The sequence below is a fragment of the Lagenorhynchus albirostris genome, chromosome 4, assembly GCF_949774975.1.
Source record: "Lagenorhynchus albirostris chromosome 4, mLagAlb1.1, whole genome shotgun sequence".
NCBI lineage: Eukaryota > Metazoa > Chordata > Mammalia > Artiodactyla > Delphinidae > Lagenorhynchus > Lagenorhynchus albirostris.
The window spans coordinates 62,704,428-62,730,031 of record NC_083098.1 but is presented as its reverse complement, the minus strand read 5'-3'; the positions used below and the strand labels follow the sequence as shown (position 1 = coordinate 62,730,031).

The window sequence follows — 25,604 nt, the reverse complement described above, 5'->3', positions numbered from 1 at the left end:
CCCACAGATGTTCTGCATCAGAGATGTGAGAAACAATACACATACGGGAAAGCATGTAAAACATAAACGTACAACTTAATGGCTTGCTATAAAGCATATATCCATTGAAGTTTACTAACAAACCAGCCTTTCCCTTTGTGATTACAATTCCACCTTTCTCCTCTAAAGGTAAATATTGTCTTGTATTTTTTGGTAATAAATTACTTGCTTTTTTAAAAAAATAGCTTTTAATGAGTAAGAATGAATTCCTAAACAATGTAGACCTTTAAACAAATAGTATAGTATGCATTCTTTAGTGACTGGCTTCTTTTGTTTAACTTTGTGTTTTTTAAAGTTCAGCCTTGTTGTTAGGTGTGACTCTAGTCCATTCATTTTTGTTGCTGTATTGTATTCCATTGTATGAATATAACAAGATTTATTTATTCATTTTATTGTTGATGGACATTTGGTTGTTCCACTGTTTGGCTATGAAGAATAATGCTGCTTTGAATATTCCTGCACATGTGCACCCATTTCTAGAGTATTCACTTTGGAGTAGAATTGCTAGATCATAGGATATGCATATGATACCCTTTATTTGATAATGCCAATTTTTTTCCCAAGTTAAAGCAATTTACACTCTTCCATCCTTACCAGTGCTTGATATCCTCAGACTTTCCATTTTTATCCATTGGTAAGTGTGTAGTTGTGATATATTACAGTGGCTTTATTTTACATTTCCTTATTTCTAATAAGCTTGAGCCCCTTGTCTTACATTTATTGGCCATTTAAATTTCTCTTTTGTTCTGATATGCCTGTTCCAATCATTTGTCCATTTTTCTATTGAGTTATCTTTTTCCTTTTGATCTGTACACATTCCCTACACATTCTAGATACAAGGTATTTGTCATGTGTATTGCAAATATCTTCTCACTCTCATTTTACCTTTTTATTCTTTAATAGTGTCTTTTGAATAGAAAGTTCTTAATTTTAATAAAATCAAATTTAACTTTCCTTTAAATCCCGTTTTGTTCTGATACTAAAATCACTCATCTTCTTTAGATATCAAAATATATCTTGATCATTAAGATATTTCCTTATATTTTCTAAAAGCTACATTTCCCACTCCCTCTTCTAGTCATCCAATATGGCTTTTGTCTCCTACTTCCCTGAAATTGTAAATGCCATCAGATAGATATTTCAGGTCTCAGTCCCTCCCCTGAGCTACAGATGTGCGTTCATAGTTGTTTACCTCACCTTATTGCTTGCAAATTTCAAACGTAACAGATTCAGAAAGAAACTGTTATAGTTTCTCCACACCCCAAACTTGCTCCTCCCAAATTTCCTATCTCAGTGGTTCAGGCCCAAAATTTGAGTCAACCTAGATCTCTTCCTTTCCCTCAGTCCCTAAATCTAGTCTATTAGAAATTCCTATTGTTTCTCCCTACAAATATTTTCTGAATTCCACTATTTGTCACCATCTTCACCATCTTGTTAGCTCCTTAATCCAAGTCAGTCCCATCTTTTCCCTGGATTACTGCATTAGTCTTCTGACTCATCTCCCTTCTTTTGTCCTCTTGTAGCTCTTTCTCTTTAGGGTAGCCAGTGCTACCAAACCAAGTTCATTTGCCTGATGCACAGCAAGTCAAACGTTGAGACTGCAGAGGGTTGCAGCAGAGAAAGGGTGTATTTGTTGTTGAACTCAAGTTTGTGTGCCTGATGCACAGTGAGACCAAACAAGCTGACACATTGGAATTTGAGGCAGAGAAAGGTTTATTGCAAGGGCCAAGCAAGGAGTATGGGAGGCTCATGCCCCAAACACCCAAATTCCCCAATAGTCTTCTGGGAAGAATTTTTTTTTTAAATTTATTTATTTTTGCTGTGCTGCATCTTTGTTTCTGTGCGAGGGCTTTCTCTAGTTGTGGCAAGCGGGGGCCACTCTTCATCGCGGTGCGTGGGCCTCTCACTATCACGGCCTCTCTTGTTGTGGAGCACAGGCTCCAGACACGCAGGCTCAGTAGTTGTGGCTCATGGGCCTAGTTGCTCCACGGCATGTGGGATCCTCCCAGACCAGGGCTCGAACCCACGTCCCCTGCATTAGCAGGCAGATTCTCAACCACTGCACCACCAGGGAAGCTCCGGGAAGAATTTTTAAAGACAAACTTAGGGGGAGGGCTGCAGGATGCATGATTGGTTGGTGGTAAGGTAGCAGGGTGGTGGTCCATGAATCTCAGTCATCAGCCTTCTGGTTCTAAGTGGTCTGGGGTCAATGTGCTTATGCTCAGCCTGAAGTTACCAACCTCCACCTGGGTGAGGGCTTTAGTTCCTGTCAAGGAACTCAAAGAAAAGTATCAGATTGTTGTGTATATACTTTGAGGAGGAACTAGTATTCTACTTTATCACTGCACAGTTTTCTCTTCGCTGCTTTTCTTTGTTTCTGTATTCCCTAACCTCCCTAATTAGTAACTGTTTGAATCTGCTCTTTGGAAATCAGGGAAGGCCTATGAGCAAGAAACAGAGGGGACATGGTAAGACTTTTGTGCTAGGAGGACCCCGTAGGGTCCTTCTCAGTGTCAATCCCCCGTTTTCTTTGATACTTCTCAATCTTGAGGGGGAATAGGTATGGGGCAAAAAAGGGAACAAGTTTTGGATAGAGAGGTTAATCATAAACTCAGCAGAGGAACTCAGCTTTAGGGGGACTGTTTCATATTCATGAGACAGCCAAGTGAGGAGATGGGAGAACAAAATCTCAAATCGGCCTCCCCAAAGGGAGGAGGGAGAGGCTTGGGATATTTATGGGATAAAGAAGCAGGGTGGTCTGAGGTGTGGGGAGCATGGGGAAAGATGATTGGAAATAAGAAAAAGGTGAGGTAATCATGGTGCTGCACAAGTGTAACTAAGCTACAGGCTTCTTCACAGAACTCATGGTCAGAAAATGGTGGGGTTGGCGTGTTCTGAGGGTGCGAGAACACCTAGCCCTCTGACATTAAAAAGTCACCAAGTGGTCATTCAGGCATGCGCAGTTGGAGGGTCAGTGGTCCCAACCAGTCTTAATTGGCTGGAGCTTGAACTGGACACAACTTGGGCAAACATCTTATTGTTTAAGGTTACATGCCACTTGGAGGGCATGCACGTTTTTGTAGTAACAATTAAAGGGAGCTTGATTAGTGAAGGCAGGTTACAGGTTTAATGGATCTAACTGATGATTAACCTTGGTTTCACCAGTTTAATCTTTAGAAAATAGAAAATTGATCATATAATTTCCCTTCAGAATTTTGCCTCCACATTTAGAATAAAATCAAAACTTCTTTAGATGGCCCCCACGCTTATTTCTTCAACCTCTTCAAACACTAGTCTCTCTTATATTAGTTTTGCTCTAGCCGCATTGACTTCTTACTGTTCCTCAAACCCACAAACTTGTAGTCACCTCAGGACTTTTACACTTGCTTCTTCCTCTGCCTTTCTTGTTCTTTCCTTGAAGTTGACTTGGCTAGCCTACAATAGTGCCTGGCAAATTGTCAGTGCTCAAAAGCTATTGATAAACAAATGAATGGGTAAAAAAATGAATGGTTAGATGGATGAATTTTGCAGGGAGAAAACCTTTATTAATACTATATCAACAGATTTTTATTGCATAAGTAATTTCAGTCTAAGTTGTATGATTGGAGGTAGGAAAATGCCTGAGCTCTGTCTGCTTTTTGAATTAATTTCTCATTTCATTCAGTTCTCTTTTTCTCCAGAATGGTTTTCTGCTTAATTTGAATTTTGATCAGTTTGATTTCTTTGCTCTTGATGATTTGTTTCATGGTTGTGAACCAGATTAAACAAACAGATATCCTAATATGCTGAAATTCTTCTTTTTCTCAGATGTTATGCTCCCTCAAAACTATTTGCTTATCATGGGTAGAATCTTAGTCTGGAAATCACCATGGAAATAATCTGCTTTTAAGCCTGACCCATTGCAGAAATCTTCTAAAACATTTCTTCAGGTTATTATCCAGCTTCTGCTTAATTATCTCTCATGATAAGAAAACTGTTCCTTCAAAAGACAGCTGATTCTTACAGAAATGAATCACTAGAAATGTAGGGAAGTGGGGATGATCTGTTTTCCCCAAAGGAGATTAATTAAACTGATCAGAAGCAGAATGGACTGGATTTTGAGATTTGGATTATGTGGACATAAAAAATTGTATTTTGTCTCTGTTTGAAAATTAATGTTTAGCAAATAGGAAAATAGGAATTGAATTGTATAAATTAGAGCTTGTGACATATTTAAATAAATAACCTTAGGAGTTCTTAGCTCCCTTCTCTCTAACCACACAGTAATTAGTATTGTTCATGGCAAATTGATGGTCTGGAAGACTCACTTTAGATATTATTATAAGATATTTTCCCTGAGTCTTCTAGAACTACCCCCTTTTTTTGTTATCCTATAATAAATATCCTACTCTTTATCATTGCCTCCGTTATATTATATTTCTGTCATACAATATATTGCGTGTCTTAAAGGCAGGGACTACGTCTTGTTTATCTTAGTTTTATTAGTGTATAGTAGAGAGTAGTATAGTAGAGAGCCTGAAATATATAGGGCTCAATAAATTTGCCAAATGAATGATCTACACTCTGTAATTAAGACTTCCCAGGAGTGAAACAGTCAATTGCTTGCTCTAAACTTTCTTGAATAATTCCCTTTTTATTAGCTCTGTTGACTATTTTAAACTCAGGAGTATTTAGTTTCAATATCAAATATTCACTTTGTTTGCCATTTAAAAAAATTGGTTCATCTGTGTGTTTTCTCTATGATGAAAAGGATTCTCCCTCGTATTAATAACTCTTCCTGGCACTGAATTAAGGTTCTACAATGTTTCTTCCAGAGTTTCCAGAATGATTTTTTTAAGAACTGAAAAGATTTATGAATCACCACGCCTTCCATAAATATTCAAAATTGCTTTCATGGAGTTACTTAGCTATCAAGAAGACAGATCTCATCAGAACATTAAAAAAAATCTCTTAAAACAGGTGTTCTTCTGGTGTTCAAATATCTTTTCATAAAACTATGAATATTTACTATTTTATTTTCAATAAATAATTGAATTTGCTCTATTTTCTGCTAAATAAGTACGTTCCTTTATATAGCTTTCAATGTGTAGAAATAAACTAGTATGTTTATGATTATGTGAAGGCACATGCACACACATACAAACACACCAACACACCCATACACAAACACACTCCCCTGAGGCTTACTGTGAATGGCCAGTTTAATATTGTCCTCACAGGGTGCAACCAGGGAGTTTCAAGCTGGACGCTTGCTTTAGTTACAGAGCTTGATTATAAGGCAGCAGAAAGTGCCAAGCCTTCAGAATCTAGTTGGCCGTTCTTTTGTTTGAGAACCAGTTAAATAAATTGTTTTGGATTGTCCTTCGTAAGTCATAACTTCCGTAAATATTTAGGCAGAGAAATGATTTTAAAATAGTTTATTTGAAGTAAGGTATACCAATGATTTATTTGTACATTTCACAGAGTTGGTTAAATTTTCAACTTCTGTAAAGTAAGTGATTTCAGTGTAGGTCTCTTCACAATTTTACATGAGGAAATACAAGACGTTTTCATCACAATGCATGTAGTTGTTCTGATACCCAGGTGTCATAAGTTAGCTTTTAGAATGAGGAAGTTCTGACACATAGATGATCATGCATAAGCAAACTTTAACTCTGCTAGAATCCCGTAAAAATTCAGTAACAATCATAATTCAGACTGTATAAATTGCTGTGCCATTAAATGTTAAATTTTATTTGTGTTCTTTTGGTGTGTGTGTGCATGTGTGTGTGTGTGTGTGTGTGTGTGTGTGTTTAAGGGAGGGAGGGCAGGAGAGAGGGAGAAAGAGAAAGAGAAAGAAGGAGAGAGAGAAAAGTTTCTTCATTAAGATAATTTTATTGAAATTAAGCTATTTAACTTTTTGGGTTTTTTTTGCAAACCAACTCTTCCCAGTTTCCTTTAGTTTCCACTCTCAGGGTATCTGTTTCTCTCACTACTAGCATTTATGTTATCACAAGTATAGTATAATTGTTACCTCTATAACTAGTTTACAGTGTTCCCCCGGCACATTACTATGCAACATTCATATAATTTTCTTGAGAAAATATAAAACCCATAGTAACAGCTAAAAGTTAAATAGTATTTAATCTTTAGTATTTATGTAACAGAATGTTAAAATAGAGCACTTTGTTTCTTTTTGCAGCTGAAAAGTTTTAGAATTTTAGACAGGCACAACTGCATTCAGACTCTGCAACAGAGATGTTATTTATTGCACTAGATCCCAGCTTGTTCGTGGATCCATTCACGGTAGGCTGTCACTAGAGTATACACCCCTGGCTTATCTGGCAGAGCACACTGATACCCCCAGCTTACTATCCCCACAAGGAACCAGAGCTGCCGTGCGTCTTCTTGTACTAGTGGGCCACCAGAGTCCCCCTGAAGGAAACAGAAAGATTGATTATTTAAGTGTGAAAACAATGCCAAAGTATTGAGTTTACTTCTATGGCAGTAGAAGTCACATCCAGTATAACAGTAAAGTTAGTCTGACATTTCCTGTTGAAATACTAAATACCAAGTCACGCAAAAATTAACAAAATCTTCCAAGTACACGTGTTGCTCCTTCAGCAACTGTGAGAAGATGAGAAGCATATTTTCCAGACTCCACCAGTGTGCTACTCATTCCAGGCTCACCTCCTTCAGGGTGCCATCCCTCACCTGCACCTTTCCTCCCCACTGTCACCGCTTCCAGCTTTGGGCTAGATTAGTTTTTCACTGCCTGCATTCCCACATCCTGTGGGTACTTTCACTGCTGCTTCATTATTTTGTACGTGCACATTTGTGTGCCTGTTTGAACTTACTCCCACTGGATTAGCTCCCCTAGTTGTAGCAGCTGCACATCTCTGCAACTCTCATTGCATTTATGATACTTGTTCAGTGTCTGTTTTTCAGGCTTTACTGTAAGGTCCATAAGGGAAGGGGGCATACATATTCTGGACACTGCTATATGCTAAGCCTCTAGCCCAAAGGAAATGCTAAGAAAATGTCTGTTGAATGAATAAGTTTTTAGAAATCTCACTTATCTTCCTATTCATAGCACAATGCATGGTGTTTGATATACAGTGTATCAAAAAGTATTCTTTGGGTGAATAATAGAAATTTATATGGCAATGAGTAAAACACTCCGTATGAAATATTTACCAGCAAATTATAATAATAAGCCAACCAACTAAATATCTGTGCATGTAATAATCTATTTGGGGAGAAAAATTAGGATATCTTACATGCTGTATAATGGGTTAAGTCTGTGGGTTCTGGAGTTAGCATAGGTTTGAATCCTCTACTTACTAGCTATATGATTTTCAGTAAGCTACTTAATAGCCCTTTGTACCTCAGCTTCCTCATCTGTAAATAATATTTTAATGTGTTTAAATGAGTTTAACATGCGTAGCAATCTGAGTATAGCCTAGTAAATAGTACTAATAAAACTCAGCTGTTATTACCAAGTATGCTTCTAGAATAGTTTGCTGTTCATTTGACTGCTCTTAATAGTAGCTAGTTCTTCCATGCCTACTTAATTACTGGTTTAGATGGGGAGAAGGGTTAGTGTCTGAATTACCAGCTTGATAGCAAGCACTGCATGGAGGTGATTGGCATCTGCCTCCTTTAGATGTTGCACATGTGCTCCAGTTTACCAGTTCTCAGCACTCTCCCATCATTGTGTTTTTCTTCTACTTCTTCTATAGTAAGAGATTTCTTTGCATAATGTCTTACCAAGAGTGGGCAAGCAAATATTAAACTAAGTGGGACATGTAATTTTTCCTATATCTGGGCAGCTTCACTGCCTGATTGGGCAGATATCTGAGCCTGTGGTCTCTCTTCTAGACCATAGACTTGCTGAGTTCAGGTGATACTGTGTAAGCACAGAGTCTGGCACATAAAAAGTAAATAATGCAATTAAAAAAAATAAATGAACAAAAACAAACAGGATCTCATAAGCTCTTATGTAAAGTGCTATTTTTTTGAGGCATAAACTCTATGTATTATATATAGTATTTCAGCTGAAAATCAGTGAGACCCAGAGTGGAACACACAGGAAAGTTTCTTGGTGAGTTATGGCCTGAACTGAGCTTGGAGGAAGAGCAGAATCTGTATATGCAGAAGGTAAAGTGTGTCATGAGTAAAGCATGAATAAACACCCTTTTATATCTCATGTATATCCTTAAGTCAGTTCTAATTAATGCTCTTAGTAGATCTGAAATTATCGTGTAAAGGTTTGTTGCTTACTTGATTGGTGAATTCTTTGTAAAACTACTATGAAAGTTGAGAATTTGTTGTTACAGGGCTAGCAATAGAAAAGAAAATGGGAAGGGGAACAAGAAGCATTCCCTACCATCAAGACATCTCCACTTAAAGTGAATAAAAACCAGTGGGTAATTAACAGTGTCTTGAAAATTGATAAACAATTCCCCTCCACCCCCACACAGCTTGTAGTCAAGAAAAATGTTTCATTTTGGGGAAATGGATTGGGGTCTTTGCCAAAACTATGTAAGAACTACTACTTATCCTCTTTTTCAAGAATGTAAGCACTAAATATAAAAGTCAGCAATGTTTAAGGAAAGAATAAACCTCATTTTTCTGCTTATGATTCAGTCAGGAAAGCAGTAGCAGATTCATCAAGAAAACAGATTGGGGCTTCCCTGGTGGCACAGTGGTTGAGAGTCCGCCTGCCAATGCAGGGGACACGGGTTCGTGCCCTGGTCTGGGAGGATCCCACATGCCACGGAGCGGCTGGGCCCGTGAGCCATGGCTGCTGAGCCTGCGCATCCGGAGCCTGTGCTCCGCAACAGGAGAGGCCACAACAGTGAGAGGCCCGCGTACCAAAAAAAAAAAAAAAAACAGATTGATTTTTCTTAATTCCAAAAATGTAATTTTGGATACTAAGTAGTTGTTGCTGTTACTGTATGGGGTTGGGTTTTAGACATAGGAATAAAATCTATTAAAAAATATAACCACATCAGTTGTTTAGATAGTTTAATTAAAAATTTAGGATTAAAATCTTATTCTAAGAGAAAAACAAATACTGTATGCTAATGCATATATATGAAATCTAAAAAAAAAAAGAAGTACTGGTGAACTAGTTGCAGGGCAGGAATAAAGAGGCAAAGAGAATGGACTTGATGACATGGGGTGGGAGGGCGAAGCTGGGCCGAAGTGAGAGTAACATCGACATATGTACACTACCGGATGTAAAATAGTTGGCTGGTAGGAAGCAGCAGCATAGCACAGGGAGACCGGCTCTGTGCTTTGCGATGACCTAGAAGGGTGGGATAGGGAAGATGGGAGGGAGGCTCAAGAGGGAAGGGATATGGGGACACGTGTATGCATATGGCTGATTCTCTCTCTTTGTTATGCAACAGAAACTAACACAGTATTGTGAAGCAATTATGCTACAGTAAAGATCTATTAAAAATAAATAAATAAATAGCAACATACCTTCCAAAAAAATATCTTATTACATTGGAGTAAGAATTCATATTTATTGTTAGTGTTTTTATATTTGGTTGAAAATTACAAAGTAGATCTAAATAGTTTTTTTTTTTCCTTCATTAGTGCTATTTAACAATTATGGGAGCTATGGTGACTCAGGTAACTAAGCTCTTTGTATAAATTTTTTATCTTCAAGGTGCTGATATTCAGGTGTTATTTATATTTTTAAAATCAATTATCTACAACTCTTAGATGAGTGATTTATTTAAGTCTTCATAGTAGAAGGTTGAGGTGAAAGTTATTGATGTCAGTGATCATGGTCTAGGTTGACAACAGTAGAAATAGTTGAGATAGCTGAGCTTTCTTGCTTAGTGCGTGCCTGACATATTTAATCTCCATCTAATCTTTAGTGGTACCTAAAAAGTTAGATACTATTCTTATCCCGATTTTATAGATGAAAGGATTGGTAATAGAGGTTAAGGAATTCAAACCCGGGTCTGTCTCGTTCTTGAGCTTGATAGTTAACCACTTCGCAACTTGGCTTCTCAGAATCAGTGTTTCATGATAGATCAACTTCATATAAGAATCTGTAAAATCTAGACCATACATTTTTAGAGGATCAGGGCTGTATATTATAATGATACCTCTCTGTCTATCACAATAAGACATGCTAGTAAGTGCTTATAAACTTGGCTGATGACGTGGATAACATTGTCTTGAACTTACCTGGCATGCATCTACTCCACCTCGAGATAGTCCAGCACATAGCATTCCAGGCAGGATGGCTCCATTATAACTAGATGGTTTATTACATACATTATTACTTATTATATTGACCCGTGCTTGTTGTAGATCTGGAACTTGGCTGCCTGTTAAGTATAAAAGCAGAATGAAAATGGACTTCAGGGTGGATAACTTAATGATTCTATGGTGAATATAGGAAGGAATAATTGTACTCCAAACATTATCTCTTATTCAGCAAAGAAGGCTATTGAAAATGTACTAGTAGTTTTTTCTCAGCAAAGATTTCCATAGTAGAGATGGATTACCCCTTTACATAGATTGGTTTTTTTCTTTTTTTGCTTTAGGTTTGTGATACAGTGCCCCTTAGACCTTAAGAGGGGGAAAAATCTGCTTACTTAAAATTGACTAGTAGATTTTGAAATATCCACTGACTAACTTAGAATTAGAAAATTAAATATTAACTAACCTTTAATATAGTAACAAAAGAGAAACAAATCTTGTTTCACGACTAAAGAATGAATTTATTTTATATTGATATTCCTTCAATATGGCACTGCCGTTTTTGTGATTGGCACAGATTTTATTTACTACACCAGATTACTTTGGGCCATGAAAACACAATGAAATATTTTCTAGGACAATTCAGCCTTTGTTTTGTTTCTTGGAGACATGATCTACAAAATAGTTAGAAACCCATGGATATTGTTAATGCTATCCTTCCACTCCCTAGCTGATACTCATTTTCCCCTTGGCTATATTTGCTCTTTCATGTCACCCTTATTTCTTTTTCTCATTTTATTTGCTTCATAAATAAGCGTGAACAATACTTATGTACACACAGAGTTTCTTGTTCTGAAGGCAGGATTTCTTTCACTTCAGAATACCTTAAAACCCGTAGAGAATACCTATCTAAATCCTCTTACAAATTTTTAAAATTTTCTTTATAGGGGAGCCATTCAAGTCTGTAGAGTCTCTGGGTCATAGAAGAACTCATGTTTCTGTATCACTTGCTTTTACATTTTCGTATTACTGTGTGTGAGAATTCTGTATAGTTTCTAGGGACATTGCTTTGATTTGCTGAAGGAACTCTAGTTAGATCTTAGGATGACCAGACTGTAGCATGGTTCTGTCCATAGAACCTACCCTTCAGGTGTTCCTTAATTAAAAAAAATGCGTACTAGCAAGTACCAGGAGATATTGCTGTTGTTTTTGTTTTATTTTTTCCTGAGATACTCACCGCTGTATCTTTGAGAGCCCCATCCTGTTACATAAGCAGGGGAACCAGGTAGAATATTCTGGCTAGCATCTGGGAGGCACACTGTACGGATATTTCTGGTAAAGGTGACTTCTCTATCAAGTTGTAGAAGTGCAATATCATTTTCATGAGTTTCAGGGTTATAATTGTTATGGATTAAAATAGTCCTTATTCTTCTTTTCTCTTTAGGAAATATTGTGGAAATACCAAAGGTGACAGTCCATTGAAGAGTATCAGAGCGGCTAAAAATATGAAAACATGTTATTTGAATAGAGAACTTGTGAGAATTTCAAATATTTGGTTTTTGTGTTTGTCCCCTCCACCCCCAATCTAGGAAGTATTCGACCAACATTTCTTTGTGATCTATTTCTTTAATTCTTTACTGGTACAATGAGTGATCATTTGTCTAAAGAAACAGAAATATTTTAGAAAACATATCTTGGGGTGATGAACGTCCTGGTGTTCTATTATTCCAATAAGGATATACTGACACTTTGATGAACACTAGTATAACACAAAACTTTTCTTTGATTTCTCCCTTTTCTACATCTTTCCATTCAAGCAACTAAGAAGTCTGAAATAATGTTCACTTTAGTTTTAACTCTTTCCTTCCAACTGTTATTTTTTTCCTTTCCTTTAGCCAGAAGTTCCATTTAAATAGTAGTGATGATAAGGGGCTCCTTGTCTTACTAATTGACGAATGATTTTTCTGTACTAAGTGTGATGCTTCTTGAAGATTTTGGGGTGTGTGTGTGTGTATGTATTCATACAGAGAGAGAGAGAGAGAGAGAGAGAGAGAAAGAGAAAGAGAGAGAGAGCACTAATATAAAAAAAATATAAGGCATTATCTTGCTGACCTAGGAATAGGGACTTTTTAGGGACTCCCAAAATACAAACCATACAGTTAAGAATGGATGAATTTCATGAGATCAAAATTAAGTGTATCATGTATAGAGAACAAACTAATGGTTACTAGAGGGAGAGAGAGGGGGTAGGGGCAAGATAGGTCTAGGGGATTAAGAGGTACAAACTATTATATATAAAATAAATAAGCTACAAGGATATGGTACAATGCAGGGAATATAGCCAACATTTTATAATAAATGGAGTATAACCTTTAAAAATTGTGAATTACTATACTGTACACCTATAGTATATAATATTGTGTATCAACTATACTTCAATAAAAAGTATGTAGAATAAAAAATAAAGTTAAAAGACATAAAAAAACTGAAAACAAAATTAACTGTACCATAGACATATTTATCAGATGAATGAGAAAAGACTTGCAATGTTTAATATCTAAAATTTTTGTAGAATATACAGAAGTCTGTAAACCAGCAATAAATGGAGGGAGAAACCATTATACAATGAGCAAAAAATATTAATAGGCATTTCATGGGAGAAGCCCAAACAGCCAGTAGACATATGAAAAGATACTCAAACTCACTAATAAGCAGAGAAATGGAAATTATAACAATAATGGGCATCTAATGTATATTCATAAGAATGACAAAAAATTGAAAAAGAATAGTATTGTGTTGGTGAGAAAGAAGTTTGAACTCTTTTGCATTACATGTGAAGATGTAAAATTCTGGAAAGCATTGTAGTGTATTTAGCACACTGTATATATACTTCTGGGTATGTATGTCAGAGAAATTCTTGAAGGTTTATAGAGAGGCACATATGAAGGCATGAGAGAAAGTGTATATGTGCTGTTCTTTGTGGCAGTGGGAAGTTGGAGCAACCTAGCTGGATGAAGGGATATGGTGGATGCAGTGGTGGACCAGATTAAAATTCCCAGGATTGAGCAAAAACAGTAAGGAAATATGAGACTTATACACAATGCCACTTATATAAATTAAAGACACACACCCCCCCCCAAAGGTTTTGCAGGTAACTGCATATTTAAAGACATGTCAAATATTTATGTGAGGCCTATGGGGGCAGGGAAGGTAGTAGTAGTGGAATACAGGTATGACAGGAGAAAAATAAAAAGGAGAGAAAGGTCTTGTACAAACTGATGAAAATAAGGATCTATGAATTGGAAGGTTGATTAATGCAACATGCTTTTAAGGTTGAATAAAAGCAAAATGTAACCAAATAATTTGAGGGTTTTGTGGAGTTTAGATAGTGGAGTTATACGGAAAATAGAAATTATATATCCAGGAGATACTTTCATGAGGTACAGTAGCTTGCAAAGGAGTAAATGCTAGTTAAAAATTCTAAAGAAAAAATATTTGACAACAAGAAAATACATGAATTTTTATATTAAACTTCTTTTGCCTCAGGGTCTTTATAGTGAAGATTGCAAAAGATACTCTTCTTTCTTCCCTGTCAGCCTCCATCCCTTCCTTTCCTTTCTTTCAGCAAATGAATAAGAGCATGGTTTTGGAACCAGTTGAATTTAGATTTGAATCTTGGCTGTGTCGCATATTGGCAGTGTTATTCAGGGCAAGTTATTTAATATCGCTAATGATCAGTTTTTTTATGCATAAAGTGTGATTGATTGATACCCTCTAACACAGATGTAACTATTAATTGAGACAACTAAGGTATGCCAAGATGGGTAGTTAACTGTGGTCTTACCTTTTGAAGCAGTGAGCTGCTGTCAGGATCCACTCTTTACTGATGAAGACACCTCCGCAGTGGTGAAGATTACCCCACTGTAAACTGACTTGCCATGGCCAGTCTCCTTCCTTAGCTTTAGTGCCTCCTATGATTCTCTCAGCAGACAATGATATTAGGTCTGGACGGACCCCACATTCTAATGGGAAAAGGGAATTAATGTGCTGAGAAGATCATGATTCTTACACTTGGCAGATGCTTTAAGAATTTCACCATCATTTATGATTTTTATGTCTCTTATGTATTCTTTCCCACGGCATGCTAGGCTTTCCAAAAGCATGATCAATATGTTATATTTTTAGAGTACTTATGTGACTGTTGCCTATAGACTGCATTTTAGAGAACATTGCTGAACTTAATTGGCATGGAGGTTTCAAATTCTGGAGCAGCTTCAGAGTTCTCTGGAATTCCTCATGAGTGGGGGTTAAGATAGGTCAGTGCTGGAGGCACCAGTTCAGGCCACAGGTTCCCTGGGAAATTTCCATCTTCTCAGTAGCCTTGCTACTCAAAGTGTGGTCTGTGGATCTGCAGCACGGGCCTCCCCTAGGAACTTGTTAGAAATGTTGGCTCTGTGTAGAAACAACCTAAGTGTCTGTCAGTAGATGAGTGGATCAAGAAATAGTGGTATATATGTGCACATAAGCATGCACACAAGCATGCACACACACACAGGAATGTTATTCAGCCTTAAAAAAGAAGGAAATCCTGTCACTTGCAGCAACATGGATGTAACTGTAGGGTATTGTGCTAAGGGAATTTTCCAGACAAAGACAAATACTGCATGGTATGACCCATATGTGCAAATTAAAGTTGAACTCCTAGAAACAGTAGAAAGTGGTGGCCAGCGGGTCGGAGGAATAGGGAGAGTTTGGTAAAAGGGTATAAACTTTCAGCTGTAAGATGAATAAGGTCTGAGAATCTAATGTATAACATAGTGACTATAGTTGACAACAGTGTATTGTATAATTGAAATTTGCTGAGAGTAGCAAATTTGCTGAGTTCTCGCTAAAAAAATAAAAAAGGAGGGAGGTGATAAATACGTGAGGTGATGAATGTGTTAATTAGCTGGATGAGGGGAATCTTTTCATAATGTATACATGTATCAAATCATGACATTGTACACTTTAAATATCTTGTAATTTTATTTGTCAGTTGTCCCACAGTAAAGATGAACAGCGATGACAGAAAAAAAAATGTTGACTCTCAGACTCACATCAGGGAACAAATCAAAAGCTGCATTTTTTTTCCTCCAACTTTATTAAGGAATAATTGACAAATATTGATACAATGTATATATATTTAAAGTATACAGTGCGATGATTTGATATACATATACATATACATTGTAGAATGATTGCCAAGTTCAAGATATTTAACACATCTAACACCTCACATAGTTCTCTTTTTTTTGTGTGTGTGTAAGTGTGACGGGAATACTTATGATCTACTCTCAGCAACTTTCAAGTGTACAATACCATATTACTAACTGTAGTCACCAAGCTGGGCATTATGTTCTCAGAACTTACTAGAAGCTGTGTTTTAACAAGTGATTCATGTGCACAATGAAGTTGGAGGGAAACTGCTCTCATCATGAAGACTCTATAGTGGTAATTCAGTTCATTGTGGACAGTTCAGTCCACATCTGCAACTGACTCTATCTTACCAAATGTGCCCTGGAAAAGGAGTTACTTTAGGTCCACAGAATATTCTTGAGGGTAACTGAAGGTTTCTAAGTATCTAGATGAGGTTTATTTAAATATTTTAAGAGAGCCCATGACTCTCTAATGGTCAAAGCTGAAACGGCCTGGAGTGGGCTGGATCACTCAACTCCTCTTAACTCCCACTCCCATGGTTTATTTTCTCTTGTTTAGTCTATTACTGAGAAATTAGAGGTAAATCACCACCAACAGTTTCTATTGCTGGACCAGCTCTGAAGTAGTGACATTGCTTCAATAGGACACCATCCAAAGGTATTTTTTCTAACAGATCTCCCAGATAGAGGAGGACTAGACTTCCAGTAAGAATATACATGGAATATAGGTTCCTTTGCTACATTCTCCAACCAAATTCTCTAGTAAATTATATAAGCACATTTTAATGAAAAAGAAGCATGAATTAAATATATAGTGAAGTTGAAAAACACCCACAGAGGAAGAAGCATTAACTTATAACATCACTTAAGTATGTGAGATAGGCCAGCTATCAAGATATATTGAACTAATTTATAACTACCTTTTATTAGCCAGAGAAGTAAACTGCTGTTTTCTAAGGGCTATATTTCTGCTATCCTAGCCTGAGAGTATACCTAAGGACATTGGAAAGCAGTGACTTTTCTAATATGTTATAGACATAAAACTCATATTGCTTTTTGTAATTTTTTTTATTATAGTTTATGATTAACTTAAATCCACAACAAAGCAAGCTATTCTGGTGGTTAGGAGAAGGCATATAAATGATGCAACTAAACATAATTTGCAAGTCTACTGAAATGCTGCCATGGAACCAGGGCAGGAAAAACTTCCCAAAGCTGCCAAGAAAACCTTAATGAGACCAAACTTGATACAGAGTGGTGGAATGGCATTGCTACTTCTTCCTTCTAAAAGGAGGGGAAAACTTAAACATTACTTCATAGGCCAACAGAATCAGCAATATCTTATCTCAACAACAACCCACATGAGTGAACTAAGAATAAGGATACCATCTCAATAGACACTGCCTTGGCAAAGACTACAAATCACTTGAACATTTACTCTTTTTATTTTGGTAAACCACATTTACAAAGTAATTTAAAAGCTTACCTTTAGTTAAAATATCTTCTGTATCCTTGTGAGTTATTTCTGGTGTTAAAAAAGAGAGAGAGAGTAAGATCAATACAAAAAGGACTATATACCATTTGACCTTAATTTCTTAACGTGTAGTCCTCAGACAACCATAATCAGAATCATTTAGAGGACTGCTAAAATAGACTCCTTGACTCCATCAGAACCGGTGAAAGAATCTGAGTCATGGGCTTCAGAAAACTGTTTATAATATTCCCTCAATTTATTGTTTGTACATTAAAGTTTGTGCTTTAATTTCTCATCAAATGCTTAAAAGATAGTTAAAAGTTATTTAAAAGATATTTCTGCTCTCAAGTCACTCAGTTTACTTGGGAAGACAGCAACATAGTCATGGAGATACAATGTAGTAAATGCTATAAGGGAAGTTAATTTTTCATTCTTTTCTAATATATATTTATGTACATATAACCATATCTGTGTTACTTTACTGATACTATTTGTAGTACTGCAGGTATAACAAAATATAGGGGGTCTGCCATCACATAATTTATAGGTAGAAATTGATCAAGAAATCATTCAAATAAATTTAAGTGTGAAGTAGAGAGGATAAAGGAGAGAGTTACTAGTGATTCTGGTTCACAGATGTTATCATGATGAAAATAACATTTGAGTTGTATTTTGAATACCTAAAAGGAGTTTTTCAGGCAGGCAAGAGGTGAAAAGGCATTCCAGATGAGAGATATAGTGGGCACAAATGCATGGAGGTGTAAGATGTTTGTGGAGCAATAAAGTCAGTAGAGCTAATACAGGTGTTGCATGTAGGGAAGTGGTGGGAGAGCACAGAAAGGAAAATATGTTGGTGCCAGATGGTGACAGTTTGTATATTCCAGTTTAATGTCTACTTATAGAACAGTTTTCTCTGCATGTGCTACAGCCATCTCAAACTCAATGTCACCAAATTTTACTCCAAATTTGCTACGTATATTTCCTCCTTTAGTAAATGACACCACTTCCACCAATAGCTAGAAATCTGAAATGGTCTCTAACTCCTCCTTTCTCATCATTTCCTACATCTTATTGCTTTCCAGATTTTGTACCTTCTACCCTCTAACGATCCTTTGCATTAGCACCATCTTCCCCCTCCCTTTGGCTACTACTTTAGTTCATACTTTCATCATTTGACACCTATTCCCTGCCTCCACTTTTTCCCTTTTTAATGCATCCACCTCTACTTTACCAGACTGACATTTCTAAAAATGTAGATCATATCAGAGTATATTCTTCTCTGCTTGAAATCTTTTAATGAGAAATCAGCTTCTTATTTCCTATAAGATAAATCTAAACCTCTCAGACAGGTGTTCATGTTCTCTAAAGTCAACTTAAACAAACTTTTTTGCTGCCAGAAGTTTCACAGGGCTTGGGTATCACACCTGCTTTGTAAGTGTTAGAGGAGGCAAAACATCCTTTTGGAGAAAGGAAATAAAAAGAGCTGACCATTCCTTTTCATTCTTTGAGCAAGAAAGACTTTATTTCAATACTGGCTCCCCTACATGCTGCCTGTATGCCCTGGGCAATTATCTATCTTTTCTGAGTGGGGACAATAGAAGGATCTATAACACGTGGTTGTTGTGAGGATTAACAAACTGTAATGCATGAGCATCAGCTAGTCAGGAAGGACACAGCCACCCATGGAGCTGGATCAGTGTCTTGGAAGTCCTTGCTGTGCTAAGCATTAATGCTGTAGTTGCAAGGGGAGGAGAGGGATGGGAGAATTTGGAGGGGTTGGGGAGGCACCTTTGTAGGCCTGGTGCAGTGGTTATTTACCAACAGATAGGAAAGAATTTCAATATTTTAACAACTAGTAAAACTATAACAGGTATTTGCTGATTAACTACCAGTCCAATGTGGGAGCCACCAAAATCCCTTAATTGTGAGCTTATTATGAGGGGAATCATGGTTTCTTAAGCTAGCAGTACATGACAGAGTTGAAGGAGTGTCCTTAAATTCTATGCATATATTAAGTAATTCCTTTTTTTTTTAAAGTCATGCAAAAATATTAATGGAGTACTTATTATGTGCTAGACACTGGGTAGTAGAAGGACAGTAGGATGAACAAGGCAGACTGATCCTTTTTAGAAAACTTACAGAGTAGGATGAAGACACAGAAATAATATTATAGTTTCAATTGTGATAAACGCTGTGAAGGAAAATGAAGGTGTGTATGACAGAGGTAAATAATTTAGTACTGGAAGTTAGAAAAGACTTACATTAGAAAGAAATGATTCAGATGATACTTGACAGATGCAAGGGGGTGATCTAACCTGTGTTATAAGAAACTGGAATAATGTATGCAAAGGCCCTGAGGCAAGAGGGAGAGAATTTTTGCAAACAGAGAAAGTGAAGGTGTGGCCAGATTGTGGTGCATGAGAAAGAGAATGGTATAATAAATGGCTAGAGGGGTAAGTATGAACCAGATCATACAGTGCTTTAGATGAGATCACCATATCATTTATTGTCCAAACCAGAAAACGTAAAGGCTAATATTAATAATGGTTCTTGGACAATTGGCATGAACCCAGGACTGTCCTGGGTAAGCCAGGAAATATGGTATTCTTCTTACATGTGGTGTTTATGTTTTGTTTTTATTTTTGTTTTGTTTTGTGGGAAGCCATGGGAGCCTTTAAGTAAGATTGTATTTATATTTTAAAATATTTCCTTGATCAGTATGTGTACAATACATTGGAAAGGGCCAAGAAAGTATAGAAGCAGAGTAGCTTGGAGGCTAGGGCTGTAGTTCAAGTAAGAAATGATGTTGGCTTAGACCAGAGTGATAGCAATAGGGATGAAAAACAATGGAAGTAGATTCCATTCTAGGCAGAAGTAGAGAGGATTTTCAGAGAGGAGGTAGGGATATTGTTAAATCTTCTAATTTCCTTCTTTATTCTACGAGTATTTACCAGACACCTTCCAATTGCATGCTCTGTTCTCAGGGAGATAGATCCTTAATTAAATTGTTCTCTGACCTTGAACAGCTATTTACCATTCTTATAACATACCTACAAATTGAACATCTGACAGCAACATCCCTTACAAGGAGGGTGGAGAGGGAAAAATAATAAAGAATTTTTAGCAAATAAAACTTACTAAATGAATGCTAAATGATTCTTTAAAACTTTAGAATATTTTATATTGGAGAGCTATATATTATAGTTAGCATCATAATACATTGTTTTCATAAAGTTTAATTCCAAGGGAAAAAGTCAGTCTCTCATTAAATTGAAACATGAATTAGAACTGGTAGAGAGATATATTGAAATGAAATGGCTAAAAAAATGATACTTGCGTTTTAAGTCAATTGCGTTCATTGTCAAGTTTCCAGGGTTATTCGGCATTTGCTGTAAAACAGACTGAATTTTCCTTTTCACTGATGGTTCATTGCTATTCCTGGCGAATTTAAATTTCATGACAGTATCTCCTATCACATCACTACCACTTTGCCTGAAAAACCATAAAGATATTTTTTTAAATGTATAATTATGATAATTTTCTGTCGTTCTTTTTATATACTCTTCTTGATTAAGCATTAAAAACATTACTTAAGAAATTTAACATTAGAACAGATTCACATAACAGTGTTTCTGTATGTAATGATATATCACATTGCTACCCCACAAACACTAGATTTCAGTGCATAGTACACTGTACCCACCATTCAGGATAGCTTGTTTTAAAGTCAGAATGGCAGAGTTTGAACACCAGCTCTGCTATTTACTGTTGGACTTTAGGTAAGTTTTTTGTTTCTTAATCTTTCTGTACCTGTATCCTCACATTAAAATGGGTTATTATGAAGATTATATGAATTAACATATGTAAGACTTTTGGGAAGAGTACATAGCATACAGTAAGTATGCTGTAAGTATTAGCTATGGTTAGACTTCACAAATCTTCAAAAAACCCCACTCATCTCATTAAACAAACTTATAAAGAGATGAACTTCCAAGTTTATGTGACTTATAGGCTCAAGTTAATTTTCTGGTACCTACACCCCCTTATCTGGCTACAAAAGCACATTTTAACTTCTGTAGTCATACGTTAAGATTTTTATCTCTGTTTCGATTAACTGTTGATATTTCTCACAAGAACCTTGATAATTTGGCTAAAGGTTATAATTCTCTAAAATCGATATAATATCCATTTCCTTCCATGTAAATTACCATGTAAATCACTTCCTCCACCTAATATTGGCGCTCTCCTTTTCTGAAAATGAATGTGCATTAGGCACATTTGGTTTTGATGCTCTCATATTCTAGGCTGCCTCCTCTCATCTCAATTGCTAATTTTGCCATAATATTCACCCCAGATATTAATTTAATATTTACTAGATAAATACTAAATAAGCACCTTTTTTGTGCTGGGCGTTATTCTTAGTTTCAGAAATTAGCTATGACCAAGATTCACAGTTGCCATTCTCATGAATAGGGCAGTTTAGATGAAGAAGCAGATACTGAATAAATAATTACATCTTACATTTCTAGCAACGTGAAAACCTAAATAATTTAAAGAAGCTTTTCATATAAAACAACCAGAAATGCTAGCGAAAATATAATAAATTCTATTTGAAATGCAAAGTTGGGCTCCTGTGAAAATAAGGGAAATCTTAGAAGACTAAAAATAAAAGAATATGAATATTACATGGTAAGCATTAGAATTGCAATTGTTTTGTGTTTCAGCATTAATAGATACTGGAGATGAGGTCATGGGCTAGTAAAAAATAGGGAGACGGACATGAGGTTCCAGAATAAGGCTAGGTTTCTCAAAGAACTAGGCATTCAGTGAAAGCATAGTTTAGAAAGAAGAAAAACTCACATCATAAAAGAAAAAAAAGTTTAGTTGTCTCAGAGGTCCAGGTCTGGATGGAAAAAAGGTTCTCCTGAGAATTCATAATCATGAACCTGACTTCATGAAAGTTTTGGATTTACATTAATACCACCTGCATGGTCCCAGACACTTTAATCTAAGAAATTAACCAAAAAATGGTCCATGTGATGCCAATCCTCCTAGAGTATCTGATAGAAGCAAATGCTTTGGAGGTATGTATGTTAACTCCAGACTGCATAGCATCCCAATTATAAAGTGAGATTAAAGATAAGCATACAACCTCAATGGTAAACAATACATCACGAACTAGAATCAAAATAAGAAGAGCATCCTCAAAAAGTCCACATAATAAAATTAACAGATATTCAGGTAAGTAAATTTGAAATGACAAATGACATTAAAGGGGAATTATAAATATGAGAAAAGTATAGTACTTTTTCAAAACAGACAGGTAAACATAGTCAAACATACTTTTTAATTGAAATGAAAACTTGATGGATGAGTTACACAGAATAGTAGACAAAGTTGAAGAGAAACTGGTTAACTGAAAGAGATGAAATCACACAGAATGTAACATAGATAAAGGTATGAAAAAGATCAAATAGAGGCTAAGAGACAGGAGACATCTCAAAGTTTACTTAGTGAAATGTTAAAGAAGAGCACAGAAAAATAAAGGAGCAGCAGTATTACAAGAGATAATGAGAATTATCCGGAATTAATAAAGACATTAAGCCTCAGATCGAGATGAGTCTGAAGCATACTCAATAAAACAACACAAACACACAGATACATCATAATAAAACTCTGAACTCCAAAGGCAAATGGAAGATTTTCAAACAGTAGAGAAAAAACTAGCTACCAAAGAAAGTTTTGAGTGAAGGACAATTTCTTAATAGCAGTGATAAAAGGCAGTATATAATTGTATTTTCAAAATGCTGAGAGAAAATTGCTATCAACTTGGAATTTTATATCCACACTAAAGTATTATTCAAGAATGAGGCTAAAATAAGGACCTTTCATGCAACACAACAAAAACAAAACTAAACAAAAGTGTAGTTTATTGTTCATGTACTCTTGTTAAAGAATTTATGAAGGAAGTACTTCAGTAAGAAGGAAATTGAACCCAGAAGAAGGTTGGTTGTTAGGTACAGGAAGACATAGGAAACAAAGAAAATGGTAAACTGGTAATCTAAAAAGACGTTGACGGGGGCGGAGTCAAGATGGCATACTAGGAGGACGTGGAATTTGCGTCTCGTACAACTGGGGCACCTACCAGGCACTGGTGGGGTACTGTGGACACCTAAGGGGACGGTAGGAACCCCCAGGCACTGGGTAGGACGTGGGGCCTGGGGGGAGTGAAGGGGGAGGAGAAGTGGAGGCAGGACGGGACTGGTGCCCCTGAGGGGCGGCTGGGGGAGGGGAAAAGGGGGAAATTGGGGAACGATTGGGAGGGCAGAGGATCAAAAGGGAGCATGGCCAGGTTTCCCATGCCCACTTGGGCCCCCAGGAACCTGCTGAGATCCCAAGCCTGATCCTCTGCCCACGGAGGCCCCCTTTAGCCATGTGGTCCTGAGGGAGTGGGAGGGAGGGAAGGGGGAGCAAAAGTAAAGGCAAGACCTATGGGACTGGAACCCCTGAGGGGTGGCTGGGGGAGGGGAGGAGTTCCTACATCCAGCAGGACCCACCCATGGTTAGGGGTCCAGTGGCAATGGGGGAGACCCTGAGGGAGATGGTTGGGGAGTGGTGTGAAGGAACAGAAGGGAACACAGCCAGTGCTTCCCCTGTCAGCTGAGCAGCTGGGGAGCCTGTTGGGCTCCCCGGCCTAATCCTCTGCCCTCGGAGCCTCCCTCCTGCTGCGCAGAGCCCAAGCCCTGCTCCTACACCCCCATCCAGGGCCTCACCTCTACACTGGGAGACCCCCTCTGAGACCCCCTCCAATGCACTGGGCCTAAACCCTACCCACACACCCTCACCCAGGGGCCTACCTCTAAACTCTGGAACCCCACACACTGGAGACCCTCCTTTCCATGTGCTGCTTCTCCCCTTCCACAGAGGTCCTAAGCAGAGACCCCCTGTGCCCCCCATGCTTGAATGCTGCCCTGCCTAGGCCCCGCCCCCAGGACTTTTTTCCAGCTACGTGCGTCCTGAGCCTAGGTCCCGCCCCACGCAAAAACTTCACCCCCCACCCGCCTAGGTCCTGCCCCACACTGAACGCCGCCCCTGCCTAAGTTCCATCCCACCTAAACTCCACCCCCATAGCCAAGGCTTTTTTTTTTTTCTTTTTTCCTCTTTTAGATTGGGGTTCTGATTTACCTTGTTGATTCATTGTTGTTGATTCTTTTATATTTTTATTGTTCCTAACAAATATTTTATTTTTCAAACTTTATCTTATTCTTTAAGCTTTGTTATTGTTCTCTCCGTCTGGCTTACTTCCCCCGCCCACTTTTTGTTTCCTTTTTTCTGTTGTGGTCTTATTTTACCTTGTTGCAGTTGTTCCCATTATAGTTTTATTTTTCCTAATATATTTTTTATCTTTCTGATTTTATTTTGTTTTTTATTCTTTGATATTGTACTGCTCCTTTTTTTCTTTTTTCTCGCTTTTTTTTTTTTCTACTGTGCCACAAAGCTTGTGGGAACTTGGTTCCCAGGCCAGAGGTCAGGCCCAGACTCCTGTGGTGGTAGCTCTGAGTCCAAACCGCTGGACTAACAGAGAACCTCAGACCACAGGGAATATTAATCGGAGTGAGATCTCCCAGAGTTCCTCATCTTAGCACCAACCCCAGCTATATCCAACTGTCTGCAAACTCCAGTGCTGGAGGTCTGAGGCCAAACAACTAGAAAAACAGGAAAACAGCACCACCCATCAAAAAAACAACAACAACAAAAAGAAATGACAAAAAATATGTTACAGATGAAGGAACAAGGTAAAAACCTATAGAACAAATAAATGATTATGAAATAGGCAGTCTACCTGAAAAAGAATTCAGAGTAATGATAGTAAAGATGATTCAAAATCTTGGAAACAGAATGGAGAAAATACAAGAAACATTTAATAAGGATCTAGAAGAACTAAGGGGCAAACAAGCAGTGATTAACAACACAATTACTGAAATTAAAAATACTCTAGAAGGAATCAATAGCACAATAACTGAAGCAGAAGAATGGGTAAGTGACCTGGAAGATAAAAGAGTGGAAATAACTGCTGCAGAGCAAAATAAAAAAAAAAAAAGAATAAAAAGAATTAAGGCCAGTCTCAGAGACCTCTGGGACAATATTAAACACACTAACATTCAAATTATAGGGGTCTCAGAAGAAGAAGAGAAAAAGAAAGGGTCTGAGAAAATATTTGAAGGGATTATAGACAAAAACTTCCCTAACATGGGAAAGGAAATAGTCAATCAAGTCCTGGAACTGCAGAGAGTCCCATACAGGATAAATCCAAGGAGAAACACTCTGAAACATATTAATCAAACTTTCAAAAATTAAATACAAAGAAAAAATATTAAGGGCAGCAAGGGAAAAGCAACAAATAACATACAAGGGGATCCCCCTAAGGTTAACAGCTGATCTTTCAGCAGAAACTCTGCAAGCCCAAAGGGAGTAGCAGGACATATTTAAAGTGATGAAGGGGAAAAACCTACGGCCAAGATTACTCTACCCAGCAAGGATCTCATTCAGATTTGACAGAGAAATTAAAACATTTACAGACAAGCAAAAGGTAAGAGAATTCAGCACCACCAAACCAGCTTTACAACAAATGCTGAAGGAACTTCTCTGGGCAGGAAACACAAGAGAAGGAAAAGACCTACAAAAAC

At 37.2% G+C, this 25,604-nt stretch overlaps 1 protein-coding gene and 1 long non-coding RNA gene across 3 annotated transcripts in view; one reads left to right on the top strand and one right to left on the bottom strand.

The window, feature by feature from the left end:
* LOC132519806 (uncharacterized) overlaps positions 1-25,604 on the top strand; it is a 111,725-nt gene that overhangs the window by 26,576 nt on the left and 59,545 nt on the right. The gene's annotated exons all lie outside the window — the stretch shown is intronic.
* Positions 5,894-25,604, bottom strand: part of TMPRSS11D (transmembrane serine protease 11D) — a 72,092-nt gene continuing 52,381 nt past the window's right edge. For both annotated transcript variants that reach the window (XM_060148079.1, XM_060148078.1), the window contains exons 5-10: positions 20,255-20,409; positions 16,930-16,968; positions 14,093-14,270; positions 11,486-11,745; positions 10,231-10,373; positions 5,894-6,453 (exon numbers count right to left, since the gene is read on the bottom strand). In XM_060148079.1, the coding sequence (XP_060004062.1) occupies positions 6,292-6,453; positions 10,231-10,373; positions 11,486-11,745; positions 14,093-14,270; positions 16,930-16,968; positions 20,255-20,409 (937 nt within the window). In that variant the 3' untranslated portion in view covers positions 5,894-6,291. The remainder of the gene's footprint in view (positions 6,454-10,230; positions 10,374-11,485; positions 11,746-14,092; positions 14,271-16,929; positions 16,969-20,254; positions 20,410-25,604) is intronic.